General features: G+C 42.8%; 1 protein-coding gene across 1 annotated transcript in view; it reads left to right on the top strand.

The window, feature by feature from the left end:
• The first annotated feature begins 9,910 nt into the window (after positions 1-9,910).
• Positions 9,911-18,027, top strand: part of tacr1a (tachykinin receptor 1a) — a 44,752-nt gene continuing 36,635 nt past the window's right edge. Inside the window, exon 1 of the mRNA XM_070904087.1 lies at positions 9,911-10,314. Coding sequence (XP_070760188.1) covers positions 9,911-10,314 — 404 coding nt within the window. The remainder of the gene's footprint in view (positions 10,315-18,027) is intronic.

Genomic DNA, 18,027 nt, shown 5'->3' with positions numbered 1-18,027 from the left:
TAATAGGTTACAAAAAATAGAATATGAATAAGAATACAGCAAGTGAGGCTTGTTAAAAGTTCAATACAATTCTTGTTGCATTACTTTTCTCTGAATGTGAACTTCTGGAATGTAGCGTCTAGATTCAGCTAATCCCTCTTGCTTCAAGTTGCATCAGTTGTTGCCACCACTTGTTGGATATATTTGGCATGTCACATTACTGATGCATTCACAAATAGGTTTACACAAAGCCGGCCACGTGTTCACCAAGTGATTATCAGCGGGAATGATTATTCTTCTGACATTCCCATTCCCATCTTTAGAAGATGGTTTGTCTTCTTTTCTTCTTCTCTTTATTGAAATGAACAGTTTCACTTCCTCCGATTTGCTCAGAGAGAGAGAGAGAGAGAGAGAGAGAGAGAGAGGGTTACATTTACGTAGCTGTGGTTCATTGTTTCAACTTCATGTGAAGTGCAACCACACCTGCTGTGTGCACTCCATTATGTGTGTTGCAGAGAGAAGCATGACCTAGCTATGAGTCACATCAGACATCAGGTTACATTTAATCAATTACTGGAGTCCTTCAACCAACATTATCCTCTTTCTGTTCAAACGTCCACACTTATTATGTCTCCTTGAGCAAGACACAGCTGTCCTGTGGCTGACCCTGACCTCTGACCTTATACTGGAGAGGGCCTATTAAAAAGGGAATAGGAATAAGTGGGCAAAGAAAGGATTGAATGATCGTGCACTGCCAAACCTCTTTCCGAAGGCCTCTCTAACTCATCAGCATATGCATTGATCTTGACGGAATTAAATCTGTCACCCTGTGCACATTCTGGGGGTCATTAGGGTGGCAGAAGCTCATCAAAGGCAGCACGCGGAGTCTCACATCTTTCACAAATAATTGAGTTTACATTTTCGGTGGGAGGTAGGGCAAGATTTAGGCCAAGCTACTGAAAGCCAATCAATCTAAAGGTCAGAAATAACATTTTGGAATTCAGAAATGTTTAATATCCCTGAGTCCCTCAGGATCATTGACCAGACTGGAGACAGCTTGCATGGACTGAATTGGGTTTAAATTCAGAAACCCAGCTCATTTCTCAGGTGAAGTCATCTGAATCCAACACTTCCTCCACCAGCTTCCTTTCACACTCCACACACACACACACACACACACAGCAGCTGCTTTTTGTGGTCACTATAAGCTGTGAAGGACATATATAATTTCAACTAAAATATGATTTTAAATTGCCATTATGCTAATACATAAGCAGTTCTACACAATGATGCATAACAATGCTGATTGTGTCACCCCTGTTGATGGCTCCTTTCTGTCATGACATTAGGCTCTGGGAGATGGATTCTTCCTCAGCTGAGATGAGATGAGATGCTGACTGCGGTTGTGGGAAGTTTGACAATTTCCAAAGAAACCAAGTCGATATTTAACAGACCACAGGACAGTACTAGGTTCAGAACTATGTTCAGGACGGAACAGTACTGCTGATGTGGTGGATAAGGTTAAAAATCTCTCTCCAACATTTCTTACTTTATGATAAATAGTTTCAGCATCTATAACTGTTATTGTATATACACATGCAGTACAGCAAGTAGACACACTGGACTAAATGATTGGCCAGGTGTGCGGAGGTGGGAAAGAAAGCAGGGCTTGAACTAATCTCTCTCTTTTTTTATTCTTTACACAACTATTACTGGCTCTGTTAGTGTGTACAAGTACAAGACTATGAATGCCTTCCAGGAAAGGTTGAAAGTGCGCTACGACCCTGCGTTTGAGTGCGACAGTTCAGAACAGATATAAACACTTCTGCCTCTCCGACGTTGGACAACAGGTAGTACACACCAGTTAATTTCAAGCATACCAACGTCTGACGGCAATGTCCTCTGACACCACCTTCAGCACCTTGTCGTGGCGCCAGTGATAACGGTCTTCTCCCAGGGCCTTCAGCCTGTTCCAAGACTCCTCGAGCGGGGCAAAGAGGACATGTTTGTACCTAATTCTCGCCCCATGCATGGAGGTTGTAAGGACTGTGCAGCATGTCTTACACAGACTAAATTATTGAATTTGATGAGCTGGGATTCTGCCTGCCAGATGTCATACCACGAGAGCTTCCACTCCCACCTCGTCCACGCTCCCTGCTGCTGCATAATTAAGGTTTATCTTAATTGTCTCCTGTAATAGAACATTGTCATGGAATAAATTAATTGATGGCCCTAATGGGAGGTTGCTGTATACTGCTCAAATAGGGCCTCTGCACTGCATTCTGTCTTCTTTAGGTTGACTAACTCAACGTATCTGTGAATACAAGTTTATTTCATTCACGTACACAGGAGAGAGGAGTCTTACAAGATAAACATGAAGCAAATTGAGCAGTCTGTGAGGTGTCTCTGCCTGACACCTGTCTTTTGTAATGAGTGACAAACAAAACGTGCGTAAGTTTCCCAAAATGAAATAGGCTTTGCCATCTATCCAGCTCACAAAGGAGGATGATAACAGTGTCTGTTCCCCGTTCTCTCGCATCAAAGCACACATACATTATTTTCATCACATGACAAGCGCTCAGTAAGATTCTAAAGTAAGCTGTGAGGACTTGAGGCGACACGGTGGGCGCTTGCCTGCAGCAGGTAGGTGTCGTAGCCCTGGTTCGGAATGATACCCAAAACTGCAACTTCAACCCAGCCACCAAAACTCTGTGTATTTACAGTCCATTTTGCACATATCGACACATACTACTGTAAAAGCTGTCAAATCTATTCTCCTCTCTCTGCTTGAGGCTAGCAGCCCCAGGCTACATTAGCCACTACTATCATAAAACACCCGAATCTCCGACCAAACTGACGTTGCATTGTGGGTAATGTCAGTGCCAGGTTTTGACAAGAAAGAAGAATGCATGGACTGAAAAACTTACCGTATCTGCATTCTTCACTTGGAGATTGTATGACATTGTTGAGGCCTCCACCCACAGCCTTCACAATGGCAAGCTGATTTCAGTTTATCAACTCAAAATCCAACTACATGTCTGTGTGAATTCCATTGAATTCCCTCTGGCTCTTTCAGTTTGTCTCTTAAACTTAATTGAAACCTATGCAACTGATGAATTCAAAACTGTGTGTGTGTTGGTGTGAGCTTGTGACTCCCGCAGACTCACAGATCTACGTTCACTTTTTGTTGCAAGACTGAACATTCAAGCTAGAATCAATGGACCACTATAATTTACATCCATAAGCAGTTGGCTCCTGCTGGTGTCCAGCTCCAACCAGGGACATCGTAGTGAGGGTGATGGTGGAACTAACTACCAGGGCCCCAACATGGGAAGGGGGCCTCAAAAGGCCTGAAATTGAAAGTTTGTTTTTATCTGCACTTTTTAATTTTCACATTTGCCAATAGTTGTGGTACAAGAGGTTCCTTACTGATTACCATAATAACCACATCCTAGTGGCCTGGAGGTTAGGGTTGGGGTTGAGGTTAGGTTATTACCCCATCCCTCTCTCTCCTCATTTCGTCTCTGTCTGCTATAATAAAGCCGTAAAATGCCAAATGATGTTTCTCAGCGATGAGATACACGGTTGAATGAATGACAGCAATTTTAAAGCTATCATCATTATGACCTATTACAACAAAGAAGCTGCTGTCATATTCTGTCTGGTGTTATTGTAGTCACCTTGGAGTCATACAATGCCCCTTTCCATCACAGCAGTTGGTGGTGAGAAAGTACCATAAAGGGATGCTCAGTATCACAGCAGTGATGACAGCTCCTGGAAGCTAAAAGAGGAACCAGCATTTCCTTAACTTTGAAAAACTGATATGACGGGCTAATGTTCTTTTCCTGATAGTCTGGAAAAGTAGTTTCAATACCTGATGACAGAAGGAGCAAAACGGTGCAGTCAGTCTCAGCAGCCTGGGCCTGTGCTGATTGGGCTGGATTGTATCATCAGGACTGGTGAAGTAAACAACTTGTTATCATAATCATCCTCATTTGCATCACCTGAGACTAACTTGTTTTTCTGTTAGCTGTGATTGGATCTAGCAAACCCCTTGAATTACAAGGAGTGACTGGCAGATTTGAATCATAATTTAGCAGCAATAAAGCTCTGATTGATATTGATTTTGGTGATATACAATGATAATACTTTGAGTATGTTGCATGTATGTTTTGATTGAACCCATCTTAAACCACTCAATGTTTTCTCTTGAATGAAGCCCAGTTTGCATTTTCAAGTTAATTTTCTGCTCACTTGAAAATAACAACGTTATATAAATCTATTTCACAGATTAAAAATAGGCCATGGTAATACATTAAAGTCTGCTAAAGATTGATTTTTCAGTGTAATTTGTTTCCAATTTTATTTGATAAAATAATGTGCTGTCAAACATGAACATTTAAACTGGATCATTGAATTGTCACACATCATGCCCACACATGAAATACAAATTTGTTTGGATGATTTCAATTACACGATGACAGTCCTGGATTGCCATACGGATGCAGTCAGTCAAAACCCAGTCGATTGCAGGAAATAGGATGAAGAATTGATTGGACCTCAATGTAATTTGGTTTCACTCGCGCTGACCTTTTTGGGAAGATGGCTGTGTTAGCAGATAAAGAAGTACTGTCAACGGCAAGTTGATTCAGTAAGGAGATGGACACCTTGTGTGGCAAAAATGAAAGAGTAGAGGAAGGGTCGACAAATACAATGCCTCATTCAAGCACGGCATAGATGTTCAAAACAAAATAAGAAAATGAAAGGAGTGAAAAAAACATTGCCTTGACGTTATTTTACAGGAAATGTTATAACCTAATAATGTTGGGGCTAGCAATAAGAAAACAATTGCTGTCTCGTTTAAGGACAAAACTGCACATGTGTGGTGGCCTTCTGGTTGGTCCGTTCTGAGGAACATACTAGGTAACCATGTGACATCCTGTGATTGAGTCTGTGAAGGTTATAATATGTCTACTCCCTCTTGGTCCAATTTGTCCTGTCTGTCTTCACTGTCAAATAAAGGCAAAAATAAGTATTTTAGGAACTGTAAAAGCATTGTCACTGTAGGAATGATGGCAGGAATGCATGCAAACCAAGCACCAACCTCTGGGTCAGAAAACTGAAGCCAATGTGGAAGTGCATTAAACCTGCATGCTTTCTAACGGCCAGCAGGGGGCGACTCCACTGGTTGCAGAAAGAAGTCAGATTGTGTAGAAGTCTATGAGAAAAGGACCCTCCTTCTCACTTGATTTATTACCTCAGTAAACATTTTGAGTGAGTTCATGGTCTCAGTCGCTAGTTTCAAGTCTTCTTCAATACAGCATGATGTTCATTTTGTAAATCATGGTCCCATTTAGAGTAAAATAGACAATAAAGCAGGGTATGCTTCAGGGCGTGGCTATCTTGTGATTGACAAGTCACTACCCCAGCGACCTGTCAATCAGGATAGCAGCGTTAGATTCTACATTTGCAAGCTAACTTTGTCAGCAATTACTTCATACGGCCTAGCCAGGAGCCAGGTGCAGTCAGGTTGCCAGTACATGTAGGTATGCATATCGTCTTTGGGTTCTCACATCCCCAGCTCCACCCTCTTGTCCAAATATGGTCTCTTCTGGTTCCAAAACCAAGATGACAACGGCCAAAGTGACAAACGGTAGCCCACAAACCAATGGGTGACATCATCGTGGCTACGTCCACCTCTTTTATACAGTCTATGATGCAAACATTGGCATTTAGTGCAAAGTGCCACAGTGCCTAATACAGCCTTACAGCGCTGCTAACATGGCTGTGCAAGAACAGTTAAAACTGAATCTCTTTTTGCAACAGGGACACAGTGCATGCTCTACGAGAGGAAAACATCTACACACATAAATATTATATATTATTTATATATTATTATATTTAATTTTGTACAATTACAGGTCATCATCTATGTTCACTTAGAGAGTGAGTAAGGGTCTTCAGTGCACTGTGTTAGCAAATGTAGAGGACTGTATATCTGTGAATCAGTATCTCATGGTGCACGGATGGCATAAACGTACAGGTTATTGTGACTGACCTGGTAATTTCATGGCTAGAGCTCTGCAGTGCAACTGGAATGCAGCTGGAAATAGGGTGAAATGAGGAGGAATATCTTATCGGAGTGTGTGCTAGAGGCCAGTGTCATTCATCTCTACGCTTCTCCTTCTGAGCAGTTAAGACTCCACCACGAAGCTGTGACAGTTGTGATGGAGAGGACAGTCCAGAGTAGATTGAAGCTCCTCCCAAGAGAGAAGCAATGTCCTTGTGCTGGAGGAATGGAATTGCCATGACTGGACACCATCTGTAATTTCATTATCTTTGGAGGGGGTGGCATTTTGGTTAGTATGTTGCTGGGGTCACTGAAAGACTGTTGACCTGGGTAAGACACAGTTCACTGCAGACATTTGCAGAAATCTACGGAGAACATCCACCAGACAGTTCTTGATATGAACACATGGTGCATAAGCCTACTGACATTTCTATCACACGGTTGCATGCATGCAAGGTTTTTAAACTTTTCCTGTATGAAAATGATATTGAACCATATTTTCTCTGCAATAAGGGTTTTAAATCCTGTGCACAAGGTTGAAATTGTGACCACATGCTTTCATTAAAAAAAGGTTCGGCAGCCGCCCTTGGTACAATGAATTAACTGAAAACTTAATTCAGCTGTTAGAGTTGTCAAGGTGTTTGTCAATGGGGTAATTTTGACTTAATAACACTGAAAATAGGACACAGTTATAAGAAATTTCATAGCAATCTGGCCAAGAGTTGTTGCGATATCTTTCTCTAGACCAAAGTGTTGGGCAGAGAGATGGAGGCATGGACAGACTAACTGCAGATCTGCCCATTTTTTAATCCTTCATTTAATCACGGTATTCACATTGCTACCAATTGCTACTGTATCTCTTTTTTTTTTCAGTCAAGATGGTGACACACAAAGGGGTCCTACAAGAGGTACATGATGTTCTGGGTACTTGGCATTAACACAGAACAAGCCTGCAAAGTAATAGCCCGCGGTGCAATAAATATGAGAGCTGTGAAGAGAGAGTAAGTGCTTGAGTGTCAAAGATGTGATTTTCTGCGCTCTGTGAGTTTGGTGTAGTAAATTATGGCCTCAGTGCATGACAAAAAGCCTCTGTTCTTTTTCCAATAGTACTCCAATAGAGCCAGTGGGTCTGATTCTCTGTGTGGGATTATAATGTGGCTGCTGTGTTTCCAGCAGAGAATTTGCAGTTACCTTCTTCCATTTTATGGTATTGATTAGTTATTGTGGCTCAGTCTGTATAGCCGGGTAATGTAGTAACTTTATTCATCTATTCATGATAATAATATGCTGGTAATCAGTGGCTTTCCTGTCAGGCTAAGATCGGTGTGGAAAACTCCGCTTTGAATTGTGTACAGAGTCTGTTCACATCTGGAAGGCACAGGGTGTTGAGAGATTCCTATTTTTTGATTTCTAAAGCACTCATGCAATACAGCCACATGGGGTCAAGGCCCATGGACATACTCTTATGAGCATCTCACTGACTGAGTGATTGACTCGCTCAAGACTGTAGCACCACAGGGAACTCTTCCCACAGGAAAAAAGAACACATAAAAAATTTGCATTTTGTTGCAAACGTTTTTAAATGTAAACTGCAGGCTCTGGAGCTTTCAATTCAAGTTAAGCCCTGATGGATTCAAATTTCAAATGTAATTTAGTTTCAACAAGACTAAGCAACATGTCCCTGTTGCAAAAACACATTCAGTTTGAACTGTTCTTGCACAGCCCTGCTAGCAGCTCTGTGGGGCTGTTCTTTGAGCTAAGTGATAACATGCTCACAATGACAATGCTAACATGCTCATGTTTAGCAGGTATGATAATCACCATGTTGACCATCTTAGTCTAGCAAAGTACAGCTGGGGTTGATTCGTTTTGCAGTTATTTCACTATAAATTGAAATTTTGACCAAGTGATGAAAAGTCAGAGGATAACCAACAATAACAGTTCATCCTGAGGAGGACATGAATGTCTGCACCAAACTCATTCCTCAAATAGTCGTCGAGACATTTCACTCAAAACCAGGAACGTCAACCTCATGGTGGCACTGGAGGAAAACTCAGGGGAACAACAAAGTCACCAGGGTTCATCTCCTGGGACCATGGATGAAAAAGTAGATGTTGGAGTGAACAGTGGATACCTGAAAACTTTGATGATTGCGCAAGTCAGGAGACGCAAGGACGGGGTGTGCTGCAGAGAGGAGCTTTGGCTTTAGACTCAAAGGCCTTTTGGGAAAAGAGGTGGGCAAGGGGCAGGTGCGCCAGCTCACCACAAAAGCCATCCTACATTACCCCGTGGCTCAAACCAGACGTGAGCGCCGCCGTTTCTTAGGAATGGCTGGCTATCATCGTGGCTTCTGCAGAAGCACCTTTGAGTCTGCCAAAGCTCGTCTCTGCAGCTGACCCGTCCCTGCGGCTCCTGACTTGGCACGTCCATTCAAGCCGGAGGCAGATGCCAGTGGTGCTGTGTTGCAGCAGGAGAATGAGCAAGGTATGGATGACCCAATTTGCTACCTCTCAAAAAAACATTCAGTCAGCATCAAGTGAAGAACAGCACCAGTGAAAAAGAAGCCCTCTCCTTGCTGCTTGCGCTGCAGCACTTAGAAGTTTGTGTTGGCTCAAGTTTGTAGCCAGTTGCCGTGTACGCAGATCGCAGCCCTCTTGTGTTTTTTTGGCACAGACCAACCAGAGACTCATGAGGTGTCTGTTGCTGGTGCGGGATTTTAATTTGGACATGCGTCCCAAGAAAGGGACAGAAAATCTATTATCTGATGCACTTCCTCATGTTTCTTCACATATTTTGGGGGATATGTTTGACCTTTTAGGATGCGTATTTCCTCACCTGTCTCTAGGTTATCATAATGATATCAAACCTCTCAGATTCACAGCACCAAAACCTTTGGCTATAAAAGCTCCTCTACTCCACAATCACATATATAGTGAAGGGGTGTGAGCTAAGGTTCAGGTTCTTTTTCATCAGCATGTTCACACCCTGTGAAGCAGCTGATCTCCAAATACACACTCCAGCCTGTGAGTCCACAAGAGGGGGCAGTGAGTGGGAAGACAGGGACATTCGAACCTCATTCAGTTGTATTTGGAGATTAAATCTATTCAAGACAAATGACATCAATGGTGCCCCTGCTACCATCACTACATAACTAAAACTTGTATATTATTATTATTATTATTATTATACTTGTTATGATTTCCCTGTTATTATTATTAGAATTATTATCAACTCACGTTCCTGTCTGGATGGTTATTGCCTGCAAAGGAATTATGAGCAAATGAAATCAGATAAGAGGCATTTAGGCGCGATTATCCTGTTGGCTTCTCCAGTGCGGCCTGAGTCGGGCGGAATGAATAACTTACCTGGGCTCATCCATAATCATAATTACAGAGACGAGCCTATTGGACGGGGTGCGCAGCGGCTCTCTCCCCATAAGCCGCCGTGCAGCCTCTCAGTCTGCGCAGGGGAGCAGGAGGAGAGCACAGAGCGGCTGAGGGAGCGAGGACGGAGCAGAGAGCCCAGACATGTGTGACCAGTTAGAGGGAGGCAGACTGAAGACTGGAGCTGGCGCTGCAATGCGCGCAAAGAGGCTCGTCCTCGTTTTTACGCACAGCGCGGTGTTATAAGACGAGTGGATAGTTAATAGATTGTTATGGGAATGACCTCGTAAAATATCTACATTGAATTCCTGAATGTGAGTGTCTCAAGCGAACATTCCGCAGATCACACACTCCCACCGGAGCGGCGGTGAAGCTCTTCTGAAACTTTGATTGCTCACTTTGCATTTGGCTTTGGGAGCTTGAACTTTACTGTGTAATGAATTAGGTTTATATCGAGCGGTTTTATTTAAACAGCAAAATGGATCCTTTATTCAATACCACCGAGGGGCCAAACTGGACCACCGGCTCCAACGACACTAATAACGGGACCGAGTACTGGAACCAGTTTGTGCAGCCGGTCTGGAGGATCGTCCTCTGGGCCATTGCGTACAGCTGTATAGTTGTCGTGTCCGTGGTAGGCAACCTCACAGTGATCTGGATTATTATGGCGCACAAGCGCATGAGGACCGTCACCAACTATTTCCTGCTCAACCTGGCGTTCGCCGAAGCCTCCATGTCCGCCTTCAACACGGTGATCAACTTCACCTACGCCGTGCACAACGAGTGGTACTTCGGGCTGGTCTACTGCCGCTTCCACAACTTCTTTCCGATCGCGGCCGTCTTCGCCAGCATCTACTCCATGACCGCCATCGCCCTGGACAGGTAAGCTGCGGGTCCCGCCGTCTGCTGTGAAAGTGCGGAAGAAATGGCAAATGACAATGTGCAATTAATGTGAAGGAATTTAAGGCATTTCACAATAAAACCATTATCAGTTAGTAATTGATCAGAACTCCTCACCACTGCAAACATACATTCACTTAACTGATTGATTTAATGAAAATATTACAGTGGCGACGACTAAAAAGCGAAGTGATGTAAACACATTAGACTTAGACTTTATTATTAGAAGAAACTGCAGAAGTCTGAGAGGGTTTTGCTACAGGTGATGGAGAAGTGGCTGTGATGTTTCTTTGCTTCCCTGATTAATGAGTATAGAGGTAGGATGCTCTTTGAATGAAAAGGGTTTAAAATGCATTTTTACACTTACCTTACCGTTTTTGTTTTGTTTTGTTTTGTTTACAATTGGTAACTCACATTTCTCTATAGTGAGTTCACTTTGTCAAAACTGTGAAGACAGTTCTAGTCAAGGCAAGTCCATTTTATTTTTACAGCCCAGTATCAGGGGGCTTTACAACCTGTGCAGCATACAACACCCTCTTTCTTCATTCGAACTGAGGCTCAGAGGACAAACTCCCTGTGGGGGGGGAGAGCAAGAGAGGAGGGATCCCTCTCCCAGGGTGGACAGACAGGGAATAGGTGTCGTGAGTACAGAATATATTCACAACAGAAAGTTTATATATTTATGATGACAAAATGTTGTGAAACATACGTGAAGATGGATGGATCCAGGAGGACAGTCGAGGTGAGGAAAGAGTCTCTGAAGAAAAACCCTCAACAGTTCTCTTTACCGACATCCAAGATTCACTAACGCCACCAAAACACTTCTTAAACATTTCACCTCTCAAGTCTTGTTGACGGGTAGCTTTACAATAGGTATCAATCTATCTATTGATACAAAAAGAAGGGGCGATTGTGCTACCCCATGTTAGGTTTTTGAACGCTCATTTTAACAGCTTTTACAATAGTATGTCAAACGTGTGCCAAAGGGAGTGTAAATACACAGACGTTTGGTGGTGGTTGAGCCTGAGTGAGAAAACGGTTCATGGCTTTTGAAAGGCGTGTCCACAGTTCAGTCCACATTGACGTCTGCTGTGCTGATTGTGAATAGGTGAGCTCAGTATTGAGAGGTGTGTGTTACTACTGCGGAGAGAAACTGTAACGTGGAGCTCTCACTTCTCCATCAGAGGACCCCGTCTCATTTTCACTTGTTGAAGGCGGCTCAGTGAGTGGAACAAGCCACCAACACAGTCGTAGTTGTTAATGGTTCATAGCCTTCTGGATCAAGTCTTGGTAACAACAAAGCCTTTGCTAAAAGCAGCTGATTGTACTTGTAGGATATGATAGGTTTGATCTGCCCATGAGAGACTCTGCTGAGAAAATACAGGTTTGGGAGATTTATGTCTTCATATCGAAGGCTTCTCTTCCTCTCAATGAACATTCATGCGTGTAGGAACCCTATTCATCAATGGGACAGCTCCTTGTGACAATGAAGCTGAATGGAAATGAGATGCATAGAAAAACCCAGCGCTGCTGTGTGCATATGTGTGTGTCCCTGTGTGTGGTTGCATGTCGACATGTTCCTGCTTGTGCATCTCTGTCTTTATAGTTGTGTGAGTGCATGTGTGGTTGTGTATGTCTCTCTGCATGTATGTGTGTGTGCATCTGTGAGTATGTGTAATGTTTTATTTACAATACGTGTTTGCATGTGTATCGCTCATCTTTGGTCTTTGTGTGTGTGTGTGTGCGTGTGTGTAGGTTTAAACGTGTGTTGGATTCAGACAGCTGCTTCCTACTGTAGCTACACACAAAGCTGTATCCATCCTGCCTGAAGCTTGCCACGTCTGCGTCTGTGTTTTTTATACCCCTTCATCTCTGATGATAATGGCCTGTAATTCCTCTGTAGATCTCTATTTCAGCAAGAGAGCCCCGAACTTGACCTTTTCCGAAATGAAGTTAAACCTTTTAGAGCTGAGAGGAAGTGAGAACGAAAAGGCAGATTAAGATGGCAACAGGCCACGCACGCCCTACGAACTCAATCTGCGCAACGCCATTCAGGCAAACTTGCCGTTCAGGAGATGCAGAAATGTGGTTATTTCCGCCTGACCCCTGTCCATGCAACACAAAGCAGTGATTAAAAACCCAGTAGAGAGGCATTAAATTCACACTGACAGCATCGTACTTTTTGTGGCTGTGGTAGGAAGAGGTTTTTTTAAAATGCCGAGGATGATGGTGGTGGAGGTGAGGAAGAATTTCACCCACTGTGGCCCATCTCTCGCAGCCGTCTCTCACTGCTGTTACTGGTTAATATTTCACTTGTTAATTTTCGTTCACCACGTCCTGCGTGAGCTGAGGAGTTCCCATTAGTTGCTAGACATGAAATAATTTTTTGGCAAATAGAGCAAATGTGCAGGATCTCATCGGGGTGGGGGGTGGGGGGGATGGAGCACTGCTGCAGCTGATAAGGCATTTTAATTAATCTCCATCCTTGCTGCGATCATTACTGTGGCATTCTTGCAGTGCACAACCCATAGATCATCCAGAGTGCTGCCTCCAATGTTCATTGTTAGAAAACCCCAACTGTATAGAAATATGTACCTCAGCTCCATCCCTTTTGAAACATAACTTTATATTTCTTTTCCCTTGAATTTTTCTGTTGATGAAATTGGGTTTTTCTAGGAGTGGAAGTACATGTTTAAAATTCCTGATAAATGTAGTGGGGGGGGGGGGGGGGGGGCACTAAAGGCAGATGCTATTTGCACCCAGGTGTCAGTAGCCAACAATGCCATTTGCACCTGGAATGGAATAGAGGAAAAGTTAGTGGATCACCAAAGTCACCATCCTCTGGGGACCATGGATGTCATTACATTCGATTCTATTGTTGTTTAGATATTTCAGTGTGAAGCAAAGTGGTGCACCACCCATCAAATCGACTTTGCCATCCCTGCAGCCATGCCGCCAGCATGGCTAAAAAAAAAAAAGGTTGGGGGGGGCCAAGCAAAATATTAAACCTTACTGCCAATACCAAATCATTTGTAAATGTACTTACGTTGAGAAATAAGTGTGTTTCAGAGTTAGTAGTATTCATGTAGTTTAGCGAGTGGGATTATCCGATTACACTCATCAATGGTAATTAGCCTATGTGTTGTTGGCATAACGTTCTGTAATTTGAGGTATATTGTGTTATGTTGTGATATGTAATTGAAAGTGTTAGTTTTCATCATTATTTAGCTGCCACCTGGAAGTTTGCTGTGTAAATATTTAGTAGCAATTCGTCTCTATGTAAGAGCTGGTTTGTGTGGTGCCTAAGTACAACCTGACTGAGCCGCTTGCATGGCCATAGGCTCTTAGACTGCGTAAAGACTTTTAGATACATTCATTTAAAGTCATTAAAGTCTTTACTTGCTAAAACACTAATTAGAAAATCACTAGTTTGAAACCAGCTAGTAGTTAACAATTTACGAACAGCTGGTGCCTCCCAATCCAGGAGTTCTTCCTGTGTTTCTGTGATTTTTCTTAGGTGAACCGCTCTCCTGTGGTCCACAGACGTGTGACTCAAGCAAAACGATGGCTCTAAATCTTTTTCTCATACAGTATGTGTGAATATAATTATATTAGAATATATTGGCCCTGCAATAGACTGATCACCTGTTCAGAATATATTTCTCCTTTTGCCAAAGGCATCCAGGGATAGACTCCAGCTCCTGGGTGTTAGAGAGTGTAGAGAATGGACTGGATGGATGGATATTGTTTGTTACAATGCATCAATGTGCTCAGTGCAGTGTGGAGGGTACGACTGAATTTGTTATCGTCTCATTCAGCGAGGCTAATTTCTCCTCCGTTTAGTTCTGGTCTTCTGTGTGGCTGCCACCGATAGCTGTTCTTGACCCTTTGTATGAATCACTGATGACCACTTTCTCTCATGTTCAGCAGCGCTCAAACTGATCAAGTCCTGGTTTACTCAGAGAGGACAGTTTGAAATTCAGATCAGACAGTGGTCATTCACAATGAGCTGGCAGGGAGGCATAAGTGTGCCCATTTGACTAAAGCTCTTCTTGATTGGACAGGATGAGTGAGACATATATGCAAATTAGCACATGTCATGTATAAGCAGTACAGGCAAATTACCATAATGTTATCTAATCTAATAACGGCAACGTTCGGCTAAAATGTATTGGGTTGGCAGCACTGCTGCTCAGTACAACCAGAAGCCCCTTTCCCATTTCTGCCTTAACCTGTAAATGCCCTGGCAATTTCCCATGCTGTCATTATGGGGACCAGGAGCTGGAGCTGAATATCCTGCAGTTCAATTTGCTGAAGTGTGAAAAGACAGCAACCTGGACAAGACACAGGCAAGATAGGTGTGGCCATCAAGGAGTCCCAGACTCTGCCATTGCACTACAGATAAAGTGACCCCTAAATGAAAATCACAGAGGAAAAACCAGCCAATTTTTTATTTTATTTAAAAAACATAAAAAAGTCAGACTGTAGCTCCTCTTTTAAGATATTTCTGTTTTGCTGCATTGGTGGCACCTGTTATTTCGTTTCAAAGGGAAAGTGCAGCAATTTTGACAGCACATAAAAGGGAAGGTTATTGCACAACATACAACTACTGACACAACTGATTTTACAACGGCATGTTTTCAGCAAAAAAGACAACATCAATGAAACATGACAACATACTCACAGTTACAGAAAGCAGCACCACACAGAGCCTGGCAGCCTGCTATGAGGAAGTCTGCTAAATGTGACAGCAGGGGGAAAAAAGTCAGACATCAGACAACTTCATTCATACCAACTGTTACAGTTATAATCCTTAAGATTTTCATGAAAACAGACCCCATTTGTGATGCTATCTATGGTCTGCACACTTTCTGCAATAGCCATTCAACGTATTTACATTCAGTAATCTCTCTATGTAGTCGTTTTTATTAGCAGTGGTGGAGTCTGCCATTCCCGCTCTGGATTTAGATTGTGAAAAATGATGCATGTACGATGTGTTTCTGACAAAGTTGCTGCTCAACTTGCTGTAGTATTAAACTGCATTTGCTGTTACCACGGTAACCACAGGTGTCACCAAAGATTTGAGATCTTAAGGAAATCTTAAACAATGGATCAAATGGCAAAGTATATGGTGGAAGAGTTCACTTGTTGTGAGGAAACTACAGAAAATGATCACCAATCTCTGAAGTTCTCCTCAGCTTTTTGGAGCATTTTAGCATCTTTTAGCTCATTGATTTGATATTATGGCCCACTATATAGCTGTTGTCAGGTAAAAGGCTGTATGCTCCTTGACCAGCATCAAAATACACACATTGTCGGAGACTTGCTGGTGAAAATAGGGAAGCTAAAGAGTCAGATATTTTCTTCAAGAGTTGGTGGAGACCAAACCAGAGCTGAAAGGAGAGTGAATATTGGACTTCATCAGGTGTCACGACCCCAGCTAAGAGCTAATGCTTCTCCTGGTCCGTTGGGTATGTAAAATGTTTACACGTTGCCATATCCACTGTATAAGGTGATAATGTTGATAATGTGTTTACAGTAGCCAAAAATCAATGAATACTGCTTTAACAGGACAAACTTCTGGGATGCCACTGGACCAGCCTACCATGTAAGCAGCAGTTTAGGATCCATGTTGTTTGACAATGCATTTTCAAGATTTCACATGATAACATGCCAGTCAAAATCCTCAAATGTAACTTTGGGCTTTCAATCCCCTCAATATAAAAGAGCAAGGGCGTCTTCTAATCCTGTATATCAACCAATATATGAACCAACCACAACCTGGCAACCCAAACGTTGTTCTTATTAATGGTTTATAATTGATCTACAAAGCATTAGTAAATTACTTATTAACATTAATAAAGCCATTAGTTACAACTTATAAACTCTTTATAGAGTGCCTTATTAAGCGTTACAGTTAACAGGCTTGAATGCAACTGGAAAAACACATTCTCCTGCTCCACTTCTACTGAAAGGCATTCTGGGAAATACCCTAGTGTAATGTACAGTGCTTTGTGCACTCTGTGGTGCGCTGAGGGTCACAGATTGATAATGTACTGTATATGCTAGGGCAAGAGTGCTCTCGCGTGGGTCGTCCTTTAAGGGCCCTTCAGTGGGAGTTGTTTAGAGAATAAAGAGTCTTATTCCTTCACCCAGGGAATCACGAGCAGCCAGCTTTGTGACCACTTGCCTGCCTCTCTGACCTCTGAGCTACTACACGCTGCCCCTCACACGGCTGAGGAGCTAGTATAGTAACAAATGAATCAGCTATTGGCGGAGACTGGACCAGGCTAGGTGAAGTCTCCCAGTGCCGGACCATTTATATTCACCTACTGTAGCACACAGCCAGCTTGTCCCAGTCAGACCAGGTCACGGCAGCAGATGACTTACTGCACAGCATGTCAATGACAGCTTATGGTGGCCTCCTCTCCAGCTCTCTCACCTCCTTCCACTAATCTCCACTTCCTCCTCTCCCTCCTCCGTCAGTTGTCCCCAGAGGGATCATCATGGGAAGTTATTCTGGCCTCTGCCACCCTTCTCTTTCTGGTTCTTTCTTTCTGTGATTCATGCGCTGTGCATGAAACGTGGGAAGTGGGAATATGTTCTCGGTCTACAAAAGGATTATGTGACACGACTAGAAGCAGACAATAAGGTGACATAGATGTGTCAAAGAAGAAAATGTGGATGGGTATATGAATTTACCTGGATTTGATTTCCAAATCATACCATGGACACCATTGCTCCTGTGAGAGAAATTGTCCTTTGCAGGTTTAAGGTTTTTCTCTTTCAACCCTGACCAAAGCCCAAGTACATTTATTTTATTTTATTTTTTTCATCATGAGCAGCCTGTAAAAAATGTTATATAATATGTTCTGTGAGCTCTCTAGAGATTGTTCAATCAGGGGAGACTTAAATGACTGAACAAGTATTTATTGACACATGTATAATAAAGATAATAAATGTGAAAGTCTTTGGCGATTCATGACGCCATCATATTTTAAGGGGGTAGTGAAGCCTTAGTATAGGATAACCCCCCAGTGGAATCTAGATGGAGTCTAGTGGTGAAGGGATGGCTGAAGAACTGGATGTGACGAGGAGTGGTCTTCTGATGAGCTCGACCCAGACACTGAAGTTGATGACTGGAGGTGAATGAGGTTGGAGGAGGGTCGCAGCGATTCCTTTGGCAGCAACAATATGATTGGCTGATGGAGATTGTGGCAAAATCTTGGTTGGATAGTGAGAGAGTAAACGCCCATGATCAGCTGATTAGAGGAACCAACAGACCAACAGTGCCATCCATTCCTAAATATGTAACAGATCAGTCTGGGATACAATTTCATTTCCGATGTTCACATTGGGGCTTGCTCTCAACATGTAATTGTGTCACATGAGGATGGAATCCGTCCTTCACAGATACGTAGTTGTTTCTGTATCTCTGCTCTGTTTTAATGCTGAATCTGTTCAGCGTATTAGGATTTCTTGCCCTAAGTGAGCAGGAACACCTCAAAATGCCCACTGTTCATTTCAATCGGAGGATTTTGAAAGACGGCGTCAGTGCTTCTATAGATCCACATCCATCAGAGTCAGTGTCACACATTTAGATCATTTTGAACAGCTGCCTCAGAGCCACGTCATCTCTGAGTGAATAAACAACACTCCAATCAACACTTTTCATCTCCTGTCACTGGAAAATCA

Source organism: Enoplosus armatus, chromosome 4 (assembly GCF_043641665.1).
Source record: "Enoplosus armatus isolate fEnoArm2 chromosome 4, fEnoArm2.hap1, whole genome shotgun sequence".
In the NCBI taxonomy this organism is placed as follows: Eukaryota; Metazoa; Chordata; class Actinopteri; order Centrarchiformes; family Enoplosidae; genus Enoplosus; species Enoplosus armatus.
Note: the sequence above shows the minus strand (reverse complement) of the source record. Positions and strands in the feature narration are given on the sequence as shown.